At 36.6% G+C, this 16720-nt stretch overlaps 3 protein-coding genes across 3 annotated transcripts; 1 reads left to right on the top strand and 2 right to left on the bottom strand.

The window, feature by feature from the left end:
• Positions 1-1276: 1276 nt before the first annotated feature.
• On the bottom strand, positions 1277-2985 carry GLRG_08046 (NCS1 nucleoside transporter; the record flags this gene model as incomplete). Its single annotated transcript, XM_008098731.1, has 4 exons — positions 1277-1967; positions 2017-2421; positions 2511-2678; positions 2741-2985. The coding sequence occupies 4 exons, from the start codon at positions 2983-2985 to the stop codon at positions 1277-1279; spliced, it is 1509 nt and encodes a 502-aa protein (XP_008096922.1).
• A 929-nt stretch (positions 2986-3914) lies between these two features.
• On the bottom strand, positions 3915-4481 carry GLRG_08045 (uncharacterized protein; the record flags this gene model as incomplete). The annotated part of the gene is made up of 1 exon (XM_008098730.1): positions 3915-4481. One exon carries the CDS (start codon positions 4479-4481, stop codon positions 3915-3917), a length of 567 nt encoding a protein of 188 aa, XP_008096921.1.
• A 10789-nt stretch (positions 4482-15270) lies between these two features.
• GLRG_08044 (CoA-transferase family III) lies at positions 15271-16707 on the top strand (the record flags this gene model as incomplete). Its single annotated transcript, XM_008098729.1, has 1 exon — positions 15271-16707. The coding sequence occupies one exon, from the start codon at positions 15271-15273 to the stop codon at positions 16705-16707; it is 1437 nt and encodes a 478-aa protein (XP_008096920.1).
• Between the last annotated feature and the right edge of the window lie 13 nt (positions 16708-16720).

Below are 16720 nucleotides of genomic sequence, written 5' to 3'. Positions count from 1 at the left end.
ATGGTGCAGTTCTTGAGGCCAAGTGTGCCGTTTATCAATAACTCTGCATCAACCGCATCATACGATTTGTGGCGGTCCAAGTAATATAGTGAATCGTTATGTCGAAAGTCATCGCAGTTCTCAGGATATATTGCCAGCCCGAGATCGATGGATTTGGCGCCAAATCCTTCATGGCCCAGGAACTCAATGTGGCCGGTCGGTACAACTGCCACGAATAGGAGGATAAGAAGTACAGACAAAAGAGCAAGACGCCATAGCCGTCCGTCGAAGTGCTTTGCAAGATACGCCCGCAAGAATGTAAGAGCCGACAGATGGGTTACACTAGAAAACCAAGCAATATATACTACCATTTCCCAATGATAAGCACTCAGGCCTGAACCACGCCAGAGTGACAAGTACCCGCTCACGAGGATGGATAGACCAGTGATCAATTGTGTGTCGGCAAGGGAGAGTATGCACTAAGTGCGTAAGTAACAGGACAATATTAGGGATCGGGATAGGGGTATTCGGGAGCCAACCTTGTGGAATGCGTCTTCAGCTAGGCTTCCCCTGATATTTTTGCCTATCCGTAAATATTTCGTGTATCTGGCCACAAGTTCATCGACCGGATTTGGAGTGTAAGACGTTGAGCTGTTCTCCCCATTCGTGTTTGAGAAAGGGTCCGCGCATGGATCAAAGGCAAATGTGCAGTAAGCGACGAGGACCAGGATGATCAACCACGCGCTGATGATAAATCCAAGGATAACCTGAACGATCCGAGATGATGTGTCAGGAGGTAGATAGACTGACTGCTTTCTATATCAGGCTTAGCGTTGTACATATCTGCTAGCTGCTATAGGATACCTGCTAGCTACTATCCCAAACTCTCGAGAGGATACGGGTACGGTAGTCTTACATTCTAAACAACGCCTAGTTTTCCTTCTTTTTTCGTAATCGCAGTGAGGGCTGGATCGCCTTGGGATTGCGTAATTGATAGATAGTCTCGCGCTGGGGCGGTGTCACAAATGGTGGTGCCCTCAATGCATATGAATACGCCCTTTAACACGCGCTGTAATCAAGGCATCACTGCCAGGCTTAGCTTTTGCGGAGATGACTAGGTCGGGTGCTGAGCTTATCAAGACAGAATCGATCTATTTGATATGGAACATTTAGTAAAAATACTTTTTCAATGCTTGTGATATTGATGAATAGTCTAAGGTCTACTAGGATGACTGATTTCACTTTACAACTCCATCACGTGTCGGATACAATCTTTCTTATAGATGGACGAGGCGCCTCATCGGCCTACAAGTCTTCGCTCGGCATAACGCAGAGGTAGGTAGAGAAGAGCACTTAGGACGAAGGCAACCTCAAAGCCAATATCTCCGGTTGTGACTGCGATAGGACCCGTAAACCAGACCTGGGAAATACAGGGAATGACCAGCGCAAAGCTCAGGGCGGCAGCACCGATCGCGGCGAGACCCCATGGCAACTTCGAGGAGTCTTCCCAGATAACAGCCTCGTACATGTTGTAGTTTGCGCGGCGGAAAACCCAGTGCTCAACGACCACGATTCCCACGAATGAGGCCGACCAGTAGCCGATGAGCGCGATGAAGTTTTCGAGATTGAGAAAGAAGTCGTGAGCCGCTCGGATTGAGATCGGAATGATGATGGCAGTCACAATAACCGAGAAGATGTATCGTGGCAGTCGGAACGAAGGGATCAGAGTCTGGAAATTCAGAGTAATGGCGTACATTGTGCCAGAGATGTTGGCGAGCATTGTGAAGGCGAGCACGACAAGGATGAACTTTCCAAAGCCGCCAGCTGGGGAAAGCATGGCTCCGAGAACACCACCAACCAGCGTGCTGTTGAAGCCGTCCTGCCACGCGGGGATGCTGCTCATGGCACCCCCGATAGCTGCGCCCAAGGTCATGAGCAAAATGGTCGGAACGAGCAGTCCCAGATAGCTGTAAGCGAAGATGCGGTGGCTGGAGAGAGTAAGCGCAAGTCTTGAGGACAAGGGTTTTTGGCACCTACGATACTAGTCGCTTCGTGGGATCAAAGTAGGTCGTCAAATCGGACGCGATGCAAGCCCACGGGATCATGTAGGACGCGATCACACCACCAAAGCTGAGAACCCCAGATGCCGTTGCCGGCTCGGCTGGAGCTTGCAACTTGAGCTGCTCGCCGCCGCAGCCGACGGCAATGACTATAGCGACCAGAGCCGGCATCCAAGCGTAGCCTTCGTAGAAGTGCAGCACGTTGAACCCGCAGAACGATATCAAAAGTGCTGAGATCCCGATCAAGACGATTCCAACTGCGGTTGACAGGTCGCCTTCTGAGACTGCTGAAAGACATTGTCCTCCGATCACGCAGATAATGACACAGAATCCGGTAAGGGTTGCCAAGTTGAGGACGACCGGAACGTATACGAAGTAATAGCTACACGAAATTGGTTAGCCAGTCTTGAAAGCCGATCTATGTGGTCACCCGGCATCACAGATGCTAGTCCGAGTAACCTATTGGCTTACCCAAAACTGAACCGAGCTTGGATCATCTGCCGCATGCCTGTCTTGGGGCCCCAAGTTGCCAGATACGCCGGGGGCAAGGTCGATAAGAGGTTGAAAAAGAGAATCACAAGTGCCGAATCGCGGAGACCGAGTCCAAAGGAAACCGGGCCCAGCATACCGAATGTGATGCTAACAAAAGTAAGCACAAAGGACCAGCAGAGTTTCGGGGCTATTGAGCCTCAGAGCCTTACGCCAGGATGTTGGTATTGACTGAGCACCAAATCGTGAAAGCATTGAAGTACTTGGTGTTTGTCCGGGCCTCGAGCGGGATGGGCTGTATTCCACCCTCCTCGACCCGTCCCGCCATAAGGACTTTCTGCACGAAGCTCTTTCCATGTAGGCTAGCTGCTGGAAGCTGAGGCGCATTGACATCTTCCCTGATTTGCTTGTCGTCGTGGCCCTGCCGGCCATCTTGGCTCTCTAGAAGGTCCGCCATGTGGAACAAAACTGCAAGGCAGTGAAACCCTGTACAAGCGAATGTTGGAGTAATAAAGGCCAGACGACAGTGGCAGCGGGGTTGCTTCGACGTCGGAATATGTGACTCAACGGCGTGATGTTGGAGCAAGAAATTTTGTTGCCGAACGTCCGTGCGTTGATCATATATAACCAGGTAATAATAATTAATGAAGATTCGACTTAGTCAACCCATTGGTTGACTAGAGAATGGTGTCGCCATCGACCCATTTTTCTATTCGGTGCTCTAGGTGAGTGAGTGGCGGGGTTGATAGACTTTGGCATGATAAGGGTTTTCTTTTTTTCCTTCTCACCGGCTAGGCGGCACAACTCAGTGGAGGAGAACGCGGTAGGGTTACAAAGCTAGGTTGAATTGAAGGTGTATTTGTCCCAGCAACATTTCTCATAAAGTACGCATCCCAAATGTCAAAAAGCTTTTGATAAATGACAACGCCTATCAAAACTAGATATTATAGGGTGTAACAACCAAAGTCTCCGTTAGAGACACGCCATTCCAATCGTATACATTAATCACTGAACTTGTTCGCCTGTCGCTATGGAATTGGATACGTAGACGTCGTTATCAAGCCAAGTAAGGTTTTGAGACTCACCGCACCTTATTATTCCGTCTTCTTTTGTTCTGTTTCGAGCCATTCTTGGACCTTGACTTTGGTGGTGGTGGCAATGCCGGGTTTTTGGTTATTTTACGCAGATTGTGTGAGTTTTGTCTTCTTCTTTTTCTTCTTTTTCTTTCCCTTCTCTGACTTGGCCCCCGTTTGGCCCATTACGGACGGAGAAGACGTCAAGGTCTTCGCCAGAATTACCTAGGCTTTACTATCAGAGCACACTTATATTCCTCGCAAGATGTTGCCAAGTGTCTCTTGGCGTATGGTCAGCCTTGACGTCAACCAGCTACATATGGTCATACTTCAGCATACCTATTCCAGACTTTACAGCTCTCCAGGCACGAGATTTACGCCCAACTCCAAAACGATCGATCCAGGATTTGGTCTCGTCACACGGCCAAAGCTGGTGTGACGAATTCCTCGCCTCTTCGCTTGTCGCGTCCGGGTGAATAACATCAATTCTTTTGACGGATCCGTCCCGGAGAAGACCTTGGATAATGGGTATTTCGAAGTCTTGCAGACTTGTCAAGCCAGAAGGGTGGAACTGGTTGGGGGGAGGCGGCAATAGGATCACCACCCTGTCGCCTTGGGATATGAACCATGAGAATATGGCCGACGCGCCTTTCATAAATTTGCTTCTTGCTTTCCTTCCCTTTGACTTCTCTAGCGCTCTCAATGGACCCAAAGCTGTTGTTAGAGTCTGTCTCTGATGAGTATCCGCCCACTTTTGTGCTTTCTCTCGCTCCATCCCGCTCCAGAGGACTTGTCGGTCAAGCTCAAGCGAGCTGAGAAATTGATTGCAGATCAGCCCGGCTTCTTTAACACTGATATACTTTGGACAAATAGTCCTCAGTAGATGTCGAAGTCCTGTCTGTTCTTCGATTAAGGACGACATTGTAATTTTGGCTAAACAGTGCAAGGAGGTGGTACAGATTGATGTTTTTGTGAGCTTACGTTGGCATAAGGCTAGACTTCAAGATGTGGACTTCCAAGCGGAAGAAGGCAGCTATTTGTGTCTGAGAATTTTGCACTAATCTATCATTTTGTTGAACGACGAGCTCGTGTCGCCAGGTATAGACTCTTGCCTTCAATGGAATCACACCAATTTTCCGATAACAGCACCCTAACCTACACTAACATACTACTCGGTGCACCCTTCTAGCCGGGCAGGGGTATTGCTTTATGACGTAAACTGTAGAGGAACTCAATCTTCCATCCCAAGGTTCGGCGCTTAAGCTGTATCTGTTGATGAAATCTTGCTATACGTGCCTTTCGGGACGATGCGTCTACTAAGATCGTCACCTAGCTGATATTAGGCTCTAATCGGCAACGGTGGGAAAGTTAGATAACAGCCCGTACTTCGAATAAGAGCTACTTTTTAATTAGCTAAGCAACTTAAAGTAAAACCTTGGCCTGCAAGATGTACTATTACTACCCTTGTGCCTAATTACTTACCTTACTGCCTTCTTCTTGCTGCGTAAGGCCTATAAGATAAGCTTTATTACCCCTCTTTATAATACTATTAATGCTATACTTTATAGGTTATAAGTAAAGTTATTATTATTATTATTATTATTATTAAATAACATAATAAATAACTAGTAAGAAGAAGAGGGCTTATTTATTAATAATAATAGTATAGTTATTACTATACCTATTATTAAAGACTTAACTAAAATTATAGCGCTACAGCTAAAGCAGTAAAGAGTTAAGCAGCTAGGTATAAGTAACAAGGCTAAGGTTATACCTTCTTTAATTAATAAAAGCACTAGTATGTAACTATCTATTAGAAATATTAGTTAAGCTAAAAAAAGGGCTTATACGCTATAGACTACTAACTTAACCTACTGCTTTATAACTAAGCTTCTTATCCTCTACTAAAGCTATAAGCTAAATACCTATAAGGCAGCTATATAAAAGCTAGTCTTTAATAAGCTTATAAGGCAGATAAATTTATAGTACTAGTTTTATAATACTATAATAGGTAAGTAGTTAGGTAATAAGTATAATATTAAGAGGAAAAGATATAAAACCTAGGTAAGTATTACCTATAAATTAAGTAATAATTTTACTAATAACAGTAAAGTCCTCTGCGCTAAAGAGGCTAAAGAAGCCTTTCTTACTAACTACCTATAGTATAAATAGGTATTTAAAAGAGGGATAGGGCCGCTAGGCCTATACTATAAGATATAGAGCTATATATACAGTAAGGGCAGGAATATTTAGTCTATAGATAACTTAGTGTAAGAGCTAGATTCTTTAGGTAATAAAGAAGGTATAAATAATAAGGAAGAAGACACTATTAATAATAATATATTATTAAATTAGCCTAGTTAAGTATTACTATTATTAGGATTAATAGATCTTACCTTAAGCCTAATTTAGTAGTAATAATTACTACTATCTTTATTCCTACTAATTTAAAAGTAAGGCAGAGCTCCCTTAGGCGCTAAAGCCTATATATATATAGGCTAATTACTATAGTAATTTAGCTATAACATAAGGGTAATAAAGAATAAAGATATAAAAGAAAGGCTGCTAGAGGTTAAGATAAAGCTTAAGATAAGCTGCACATAGGCTAACTTAGTAAGGTTTAAAAGTAAGGTAGATCCTATAGTCTATCTTACTATATCTATAACGTTAGTAATAAGGCTAGAGGGGTTACTTATATTATAAGTAGCGTATTAGAACTTCTTACTAAATAACTAGATAAAAAAGGTGTATATTACTAGCGTTATAGCCTAGCAGACAGAGGGTTAAAAAAGGGCAGTTAGATAGGTTAAAAAAAGGTAGTTAGATAGGTTAAATAGTTACTAGTTATTAGTGTTTTTTTACTTACTACTGTATATAAAAAAAACTATACTTTTTTACTTTCTTACTTACTACTATTACTATAACTCCTCTACTGTCTGTTAGTAAATAATAACCTTACTTTACCCTTTATATAACTAATTAGCCCTACTTTTTATTATAATAAGATTAACTTTATTAGGTATTTCCCCTTACTAACCTCTTTTTTAGTAATAATAAATAAGGAAGTTATATAGGGCTGTAACTATATATATAATTTTTACTTAGGTTATAACCTTATACTCTAGCGCCTGCCTACTAAGGATCTACTACTTCCTTTTTAACTAGCTAAAGACCTACTTAACTATAACGTAAAGGCGACTATAGTATAAGTTATATAGCTCCTCTGCTGTTTCTAGTGGTCGCCTAGAATCTCTCTAGTCTTATAAATAATAACACGTTTAACTATAGGGAAGTATAATACTACTTTATCTACTAAACCTAGTTGTCAGGATATTTAACTATTTAATAGTGGAGCCGATCTATAGTCACGTGATTTACTATCACGTGACTTACCCTGGCGGCTTACTTATACTACTATAAATACCTATAGCAGTAACCTCTTCTCTTTTCCTTTCTTATTATCTTTACCTAGCTACTAATAGTTAATTAATACTATTATAGCTATATTAATTATAATCCTTATAATACTAACACTAATTAGTAGTTAACTTTATAGTTACTACTACTATAGATTAGTAAGGATTATTAGAAGAAGCTATAATACTTTACTTACTATAGTAGCTTAGATTAAAGTATTAAAGTGCTACCTAGCCTAAAGATTATTAGTACCTAGGGTCTTATAATACTTAGTAAATAACCCTTTAAGCCTTACGTTTACTATATAATAACTACTATTACTACTATTAACTTTATTACTTTTAAAGAAGTTTTTTTCTTTATATACTACTTACTTACTAATAACCTTTATAGTATTTAGTATAATTATCTTTTTTTTATACTTAAGTTTCTTTAAGTTCTTTTTTTTTATCTTTTAACCTTTTTTTTTTCTAATTATTAAGATTTTTATCTTATTAAGTTTTTATCTTATTATAGTAGTAACAGCCTATATAAGATTATAAGTAAACAGACTTCTATAAGTTCCTATCTAAATAAGATCTTACTAGTAAAACTAGCTATAAACTAGTTAAGTAAGAACTACTTAAGTAATCTATTTTTAATATAGTATTTATAAATAAATAGCTTCTACTAACCTTACCTTTATATACTTTTAATATTATATTATTAGCTAGGTGTAGCCTATAGTAATTATAACTCTTTTCTTTAACTAGATAGTTAGTAGCTAAGCGTTACCTTTAGTAAGTACGCCTTCTTTTGTTCTTTAAGTAAGGTAAAAAAGGTAGAGGTTACTTATATTACTTTAATTTACTTACTTTTTCTTATCCTTTAAATACCTATTAATAACTATACTATCCTCCTTACTTTCTCTCCTTCTTTAAGTAAGGTATAGTTATTAGTAACTAATATAACTTTTACTTAACTTTACTATCCTAATTAATTTAAGAAGACTACTTATTATTTACCCTTAAGTAAGGTATATAACCTTAACTTCTTACCTTTCTTCTTTTAAAAATCTTTAACTATAGTATCTTACTTACTAAAAGGTAAGGTCTATATATGTCTTTTTTTAGAGGTAGTATACGTCTCCTCTTGTTCTTTAAGTAAGATCTACTATAAGGCCTCTCTAGAGCTATGTCTTTATATTACTAAAGCGTAAGGCCTCCCTAGAGCTATCTACTACTATCTATTTATTTATTATTTTATCTCTTTATTTACTTTATTTCTTACTTATACCTCTTTATATTATATTATTTATTTACTTATTTTATTATTATTTATACTAATAGTAGTAATTCCTTTAACGTATAGATTTACCTTTAACCCTATAGGTAAGAAGTAAGTGCCTATAATTAAGAGGTTAGTAAGGCTAATAGAGGGTAATAATAGTAGAGGAAGGACTAAGTAAAAAGTAAAGTAAACTACAGGCGCTAGCTAGGGTAAAGAAGTATATCTATCTATAAGATATTAAGGATCTATATCCTATCCTAAAGTGTAGCTAGCCCTTTATTATTATATAACTATAAGGTATAACTAATTTAGCTAATATTCCTAACAGCCTTACCTAAGTTAAGTAATATAACGCCTTAAGCACTATTATTATACTTTAAATAATATAATATAGCTTTATATAGCTATATAGTTAATAGCTATAAAGATATACTACTAAAGACTTTAAAAAATAGTTACTTAATGCCTTTAAAGGTACTACTTATAAAACTATTATTAAATTTAAAGACTACTTAATATATAGGGGCGTATAGGTATTAATAGTAAAGTTACTAACTGTTACTAAATAAATCTACTATACCCTTAAGGCTAATAATCTAAAGGTGTAAACACTTAAGAATATTAAAGAAAAGAAAAAAAAAAGTAAGGATTTTTACTTAAAGATTAATAAACCTAACTTTATATAAGATATTATAGACCTACTACTAGAAATAATATTAATATAAGATTAACTAGGCCCCTCTTATATTATTACCCCTTTAGTATAAGTTACTTAAGTCTAGAAAGGTTAATAAAGGCCTATTAATCTAGCCTTATTATATAATAACCTAAATTTTATTTCTTTACTATTTAAGTAGGTAAGTAACGCTTACCCTTACTTATTAGTTATACTAGTTACTACTACCTTACTTATAACTTACTAGCTTACTAACCTTATTAAATTATACCCTAATAAGATAAAGTATAGTAGAGGGGTATATAAGTTACTTAAATTAAAGCTTATAATCTTTTATAACTACTACGTAAAGGCTAGGATCTAGTAAGAGCACTTTATAAGCGCCTTCTTTATTATACTTAAAGGTAAGGCTATAGAGTACTATACTAACTATTTTTATAACTAGACTAACTTTATTACTATAGTTATATAAATAAGAGGTAATTTTAAGAATAAAGAGACCTTTTAGGCCTGCCTTACTAAGCTATAAAGGACTAATTTAATAAGGACTATCTTAAATAATCTAAATAAAAGTAAGGCTAAATGCCTAGAGTTACTTATTAAGAGAGTAACTACCCTTATAAGAACAGTTATAAGGATTAGTACCTTATCTAATATAGCCCTCTATAACTAATTACTTAACTTTTGCTATAGGATAAAAGAATACTTTTTTACCCTTTTTAATCTATCTTTAACGTTTACTAGTATATATAGCTAGCTTTAATTAGTAATTAGTAACGTAATATAATTTAAATAACTTACGCGTTAATACCTAACTAAAGAAGTAAATAATTAATACTAGACTAACTATACTTATAACAGCTAGTAAAGTTACTAGTAATTTAGCTAACGTGACTATAGCTATAGTAACTTTACACTATAGCGCCCTTTTAATAGTAATCTATAGTAATAAGCACCTCTTTTACCTTTATTATTATTTATAAAGAAGTGCTATATATATAGTAAGCCTAACTATTAGTTAATAAGGCACTTAAAAGACAAAAGGTAATAAGCCTACTGTAAGTATAAAGAGTAGTATCTAATAGACTTTTTACCTAAAGCCTTTAACTACTTTATAACTAACTTTAAGGGATATAAGCTATTTACTTTAAATAAGGAAGGTAACTATATAAAAAGTAATAAAGATAAAAAATTAGGTACTATATTTTATATATTAATAACGTTCTTTAACTTATTTACTATTAATAGGCCTGCTCTCTTCTTATTACTACGTAACTAATCTATAACTTATTTTCTTATAAAAGATAACTCCCTATATAAGAATCTATATAATAATAAGCTACTTAATACAGACGTCTTTACCTTTAATAAGTAATATTTATTTATTTTATTCTATAGTATTATACCTAACTTTAGTTTAGCTAAATATTTAATAGCTAGATATAAGTAGTATCTTACCTTTTGCTACTAAATAAAAGGAAATCTAGCTATAGATAAGTTATAGGTAGGTAAAGTAAAAATCTGCTTTAGTAGTAGTAACTACTTTAAATTATAAGGGGTAATTAACGTACTAACCCCCTTTAGTACGCTAACCTTCTATATAATACTATTAAACACCCTGTTTCTACTTTACCTTATAGATATAGATTAGTATAGTATTAAATTTAATAACCTTACTAATAAGCTAATCTAAGGTAACACTATTATGCCTACTGTCTATAAATAGGGCTATATATAGATACTACTTAATTAATATAAGTAAAGTATTACCTACTACTATCTTATAGATATTAAGTTATAGTAAATTTATTATTACTTTAGCTACTTATTAGTTAAAAGGCTTTATTACGTTCTCTAATAATCTAGTAATAAAGTTAAGATTACAGCCTTAAAGAAATTAACTAAGGTCTACTACTACTACTAGATAAATATAAAGGCGCCTAGTTACTTTAAATTTACTTTATATAATAATAAATATAACTTTAACTATAAAATTATTATTAATATTATTTACCTTAATAGTAACTACTTAGCCTTATATATAGTTAATACTATAATATCCTTTTAAGCAGCCTGTTTACTTAAAAATATTACTATAGAGTATATATAAGAGGCACTTTAGATATACTAGATTAACGTCTACTTTAGCCTACCTAACTAGATTACTACTAATACTAGCCTAAACTTTTACGCTAGTAAATTTAAGTAGTTAGTAAGGTTACTTTATATTAATATTAAAGAAATACTAATTAAAGCTTATAATAGTATTAGTAAGGTTAAAAGATACTATATATCCCTCTAATATATATATAATATCCTCTATAGTAAGGGCTATACACCTAAGGTTACCCTTTAGCTAGCTGTTAAAGTAATTAATAATATAGCTAGCCTAAATAGCCTAGTACTTATACTACTAGTCTTTAGTGCCTACCTATAAATCTCTAACTTATTACTACCTTTACTAACCTTACTTAAAAGGGCTAAAGTAGTAAGAAAAGTAATAGAGGCTATTTACTAAATCTATATAAAAAGGTAAGTTAATAAGGTAGTAACTATATATAATAGCCTAAATACTACTGTAATAGTAGCCCTTCTGCTTTAATCTATAGTCTACGTCTAGTATAAGAAAAAGGGCTAGTAAGGCCCCTTTTACCTTATTACTAGTAATAGAACTACTTATACTATTAACCTCCCTTAAGGCCTATAAACTTTTTATTTAACTATTATTAAACTATACCTTAAAGATACTTATAATAAGTAATAATAGCTACTCTCTAAGGTAGGTAGGTAAGGTAATAAGGAGAATAATAATAATAGCGTAGTAGCCTTATTACTTACTAATATTCTTATACCTACTAAAGAAATATATAATAGTATTACTATTACTATATACTTATAGCTAAAGTAAAAAGCTAGCTGCCTATAGAGGTATATTAATTTCTTTAATAAAACTAGCTTTACTATTAGGCCTACTGCCTTCTTTACTACTATAAGTATAATATACGTCTTAATAAAAAAAGAAGCTAACTAACTATTATTAATTAAACTATAAAAAAAGAGTATTATTACTACCTTAAGGAAGCTTTTTAAGTAAGTAACTACTACTAAGATTAAAGGGCTTATTACCTATAAGGTATTTTACTTTATTTAATATAATAAGAATAAGCATACTAAAGTATAAATATTTAAATTATAGATTATTAATAAGGTAAAAGGCTAAAATAAAAAACTATATAAGAAATCCTGCCTAGTTATCTAAGGATATACTAATAATAGTAAAGAAGTAATTCTTACCTAGTTACTTATAATCTAGTAAGCTAGCTAGCGCCTTATTTTTACTTTTACTTTATCCCTTATTTATAATAATAATAATTTCTTACTCTAGTTATATAATATTACCTAGGCGTATATATAGTTAACTACCTTATTAAATTATATAATTCTTATACGCCTTTTATTATAGATATAGGACCTTTATCTAAAAGGCACTATTATATAAGTAGTAAAGCTATTATATAGTATTATAAAGGCAGGCACTTACTAGTAAGTAATATATAGTTACTACTATAAAGAAAAGCTCTAGATAAAGACTTTAACCTTTAATTTATACCTACTAATTACTAATATAAAGAGCCTAGACTTTAGGATTATTAGTATACAGACTAATAATACTATTACCCTTTTAGATAAATCTTTCTCTACCTATAAGGCTAATAAGCTTACTAAGGCTATATTTACTACTAAGGAGAAGTAAATCCTTACTATTAATAACCTACTTACCTTTAATAGTAGTGTAGTATCTCTAACTACTAAGGGGAAGCTCCTTCTCTAATAAAAAGGCTAAGGTAAGAGACTTTAACTTATTAATAAAGAATCTCTATAAGCACTTAAGTAGTACGTTAAGTAATAGGCCTATAGTGTATATATTATATTAGTCTACTAGCCTAAAGCGTGCTTTAACTACTTTATTATAGTATAATACTAATTACCTAACGTAAATAAGATTAAGGCACTTAACTATTATATTATATAGTAAATAAATAACCTTAACTATAGTTTATTATTTTATTTACTTAACCTTAAATCTATAAAGCTTTTTATCTTTATAAATAGATTATTTATAAATAATAAGGACTTTACTTTATAGCTAGGATTTATTATTATTTTTACTAATAAGACACCTATAAGTACTACTATAGGTAATAAATTTACTATAACTAGTAATATTATTTACTTTAGCTTAATAAAGTATAAGTAAGTTACCTAAAGTATACTAGCCTCTAAGATCTATAGTATAGTTACTAGTGCTAATATTACTTATACACTTAGTATAACTATTATAATAATTACTAACTACCTTAAGCTACTATATATACTAATAATCCTTTATACTAACTTATACTTACTTTATAAGTACCTTATTAAGCTTAAGACTATAAAAAAGAAAAGGCTTATAATTAATATTATAGCCCTTTAGTAGTTATATAAGTAATATAAGGTCTATAAGGTATAATAGATATAAGGTAATAATAATCCTACTAATAAATTTACTAAATTATTACCTAATAAGGCGCTAGAATAACTAGTTAGAAATAGGATAGTTTAGATTAGTATAGAGGGATAGGTTTCTTAAGCTATATAATAGATTATATAGATAAAAAGTATTAAATACTTTTAGGCTTTTAATTTTTATTATGTTTTTAAGCTTTTTAGCTGCTAGGTAGTATCTAGGCTATTTATAGTAATTTTCTTTTACTTTAGAAAGTTACTAGTGTTAGGATATTTAACTATCTAATAGTAGAGCTAATCTATAGTTACGTAATTTACTATTACGTGACTTACCCTAGCGGCTTACTTACACCACTACAAATACCTATAGCAGTAACCTCTTCTCTTTTCCTTTCTTATTATCTTCACCTAGCTACTAATAGTTAATTAATACTATTGTAGCTATATTAATCGCGATCCCTGTGATACTAACACTAGTATCTATAAGGAAATATTAACCCTCTAGGACACTAAATCCTTTGTTAAAGGCGTAGGAGATTAGGCTTATATTGTGGATTAATCCTTTAGCCCTAGTAAGCACGTATAAGAAGCTCTTATTAAAGCGGACTACTATAAAGACATTTTATAAAATAGTACCCTTATGACTTTACTATGTAAATTGTTTGTTATCTAGGAGGTACATAGGTATTAAGGTCCTATTAATAACACCTATATAGCTAGTAAATTCTTTTTACTTCTTATTAGTCTTTACTTTAAGTAAGACTTTACTTTCTGCTAGCCTTTTTACGTACGCCTTATAGAGGGTAATAAGGCATAGTATAACCTTATTAAACACTAGCGATATAGTTAACTAGCTGACCTTAAAGAAATAACTAGTAGTCTGCTATAAAGCCTAAATTATAAGGATAAAAAGATAAATAAGCACCTTCTGCTTAACTATTAACTATTATAATAACTATAGTAGTATGTTATTTTATAGCTACCTTAGAAGTATATAAAACTGCCTTTTGCTTATATAAAAGGTGTTATAGAAGTAATAATATAACTTATTAAGTAACTACTAGTAAAATCTTTACGCCTCTATTACACTACCCTTATTAATAACCTCTTTTTTAGCTACTAGCTAACTATAGTTACTTATAGTTATAATAATAGTAATATAGGCTATAGTAACTACTAATAGTTAGGTGTAATCTATTATAAAGTAGTAACTAAGGTTTTCCTATAAGATAGATAATAGTTAGATACGTTATAAGCACCTTATAAGGACCTTATAACAAAATAGGTAGCAGTAGGGGTAGTTATCTAATATTTCCCCTCTTTTTAGGCAGCAGAAAGTTATTCTTATCTAGGTACGTGGTAAAATAGTAAGGTTTCTTATAGGCAAACTCTGCTAATGAAAAAGGGGCCTCTTTTGGCCTAGCGCTGCATTTATTCAGTTTCTGACTAATATTTCCCCTCACGTTATCCAAGTTGACGAGTTATCCAACATTCCCGCTGTTGCCGATCAGAGCCTTAAGCACATACAATGAAATGAATGAGCTTATTTCACTCCTTTCTCATCGGCAGTACGCACTTTTACACCTGAAATTCCGAGGATTATAAGGCCACATACGTCCTCGTATATGGTTCTTACGCCACAGTCCATGATCGGCTCCGACAGCCGAGGCATATCATTCCTCGATGACACAATCCCGTTGACCCGGAGCCGCCCCCCCTCAACGTTGCTTTTTATGACCATGACAACCCCGCAAGTAGCACAAAAAGCATGCTCCGTCGCCGAAACCAAATCTGAGCCATGGATCGTTCAACTTTCAGCCCTGCTGATATCGTGGAGGAGCTTTGGACCAATCTCGGGCTGCCGAAGCATGCCACTTCGGCTATCAGACTCGAGACCACGCCCGGCCCAGCCGTCCCCTCCTCGTTCAAGGTTGGCCACATCGCGCAGAGTTCGATCGCGCTATCGGCTTCAACAGCCGCTCTCCTTCACTCGCACCGCAATGGCGTCGCCGCCCTGCCGCGGGTCGAGGTGCCGCTCCACCACGCCCTCGCTGAGTTCAGGTCGGAAAGGCTCTACGAGATCGAGGGCGAGACCCCGCAGTCCGCCTGGGGTGACGTGGGAGGCCTCCACAAAACTCTGGACGGCCATGTCCGCATCCACGACGGCTTCCCACATCACCGCCTCGGCGCCCTACAGCTCCTGGGTCTACCCCCGGACGCTACCCGCGACGACGTCGCTTCGAAGACGAAGCTTTGGCTGAGTGTCGACCTGGAGACGACCGCCATCGAGCACGGCCTGGCAATCTATGCTCTGCGCACGCACGAGGAGTGGGATAGGCACCCTCAGTCGGTCTGCGTCGCAGACCAGCCCATCCTGCTGAGAAAGCTCGCGGACGGGCCCAAAGGTTTCCCCGACCACATGGCCAAAGGCGCAGACCGTTGTCTCAGGGGCCTCAGGGTGGTAGAGCTGAGCCGCGTGATAGCTGCGCCCGTGGCAGGCAAGACGCTCGCAGCGCATGGGGCAGACGTTCTCTGGGTCACGTCGCCGAGCCTCCCGGACCAGCCCCGCGTCGATCGAGAGTTCGGCCGCGGAAAGCGCACCATCCGGCTCGACATCGACAAGCCTCCGGATAAAGCCAAACTCCTCGAGCTTCTCCGCACCGCAGACGTCTTCATCCAGGGGTACCGACCCGGCAGTCTCGCGGCGCGCGGCCTGTCCCCGACAGAGCTGGCCGCGGCGAACCCGAGGCTGGTCATTGCGAATCTCTCGGCGTTCGGCCCCGACGGCCCCTGGTCTGGTCGCCGCGGATTCGACTCCCTGGTCCAGACGTGCAGCGGGATGAACGTGTCGGAAGCGCGGCATCATGGAGCCGGAGAGCCCGCGATGCCTATGCCCTGCCAGGCCCTCGACCACGGTGCCGGCTTCCTTCTTGCGTCTGGGATATCTGCCGCCCTGTATAAACGCGCAACAGAGGGTGGCTCTTGGGTCGTGGACGTCTCGCTCGCGGGGGTGATGAAATACTTGAGAAGTCTTGGCCAGTACCCAGGCAAAACAGGTTTCGAGGTCTCGACTGCCGAAAGAAGCTTCCAGGTTGAGGATCTGTTTGAAAAGCGCATGACGGGCTTTGGCCTAATGAAGTACGTAAAGCATTCGGCAGTGATTAAGGGCCTTGAGCCTGGTTGGGATGTTATGCCGAAACCGCTGGGAAGCGACGAGCCTCGATGGCTCGCCTAGGACCTATATTCAA

Source organism: Colletotrichum graminicola, assembly GCF_000149035.1.
Source record: "Colletotrichum graminicola M1.001 genomic scaffold supercont1.35, whole genome shotgun sequence".
In the NCBI taxonomy this organism is placed as follows: Eukaryota; Fungi; Ascomycota; class Sordariomycetes; order Glomerellales; family Glomerellaceae; genus Colletotrichum; species Colletotrichum graminicola.
The sequence above is the reverse complement of the archived record's forward strand: the minus strand, read 5'-3'. Positions and strand labels throughout refer to the sequence as shown.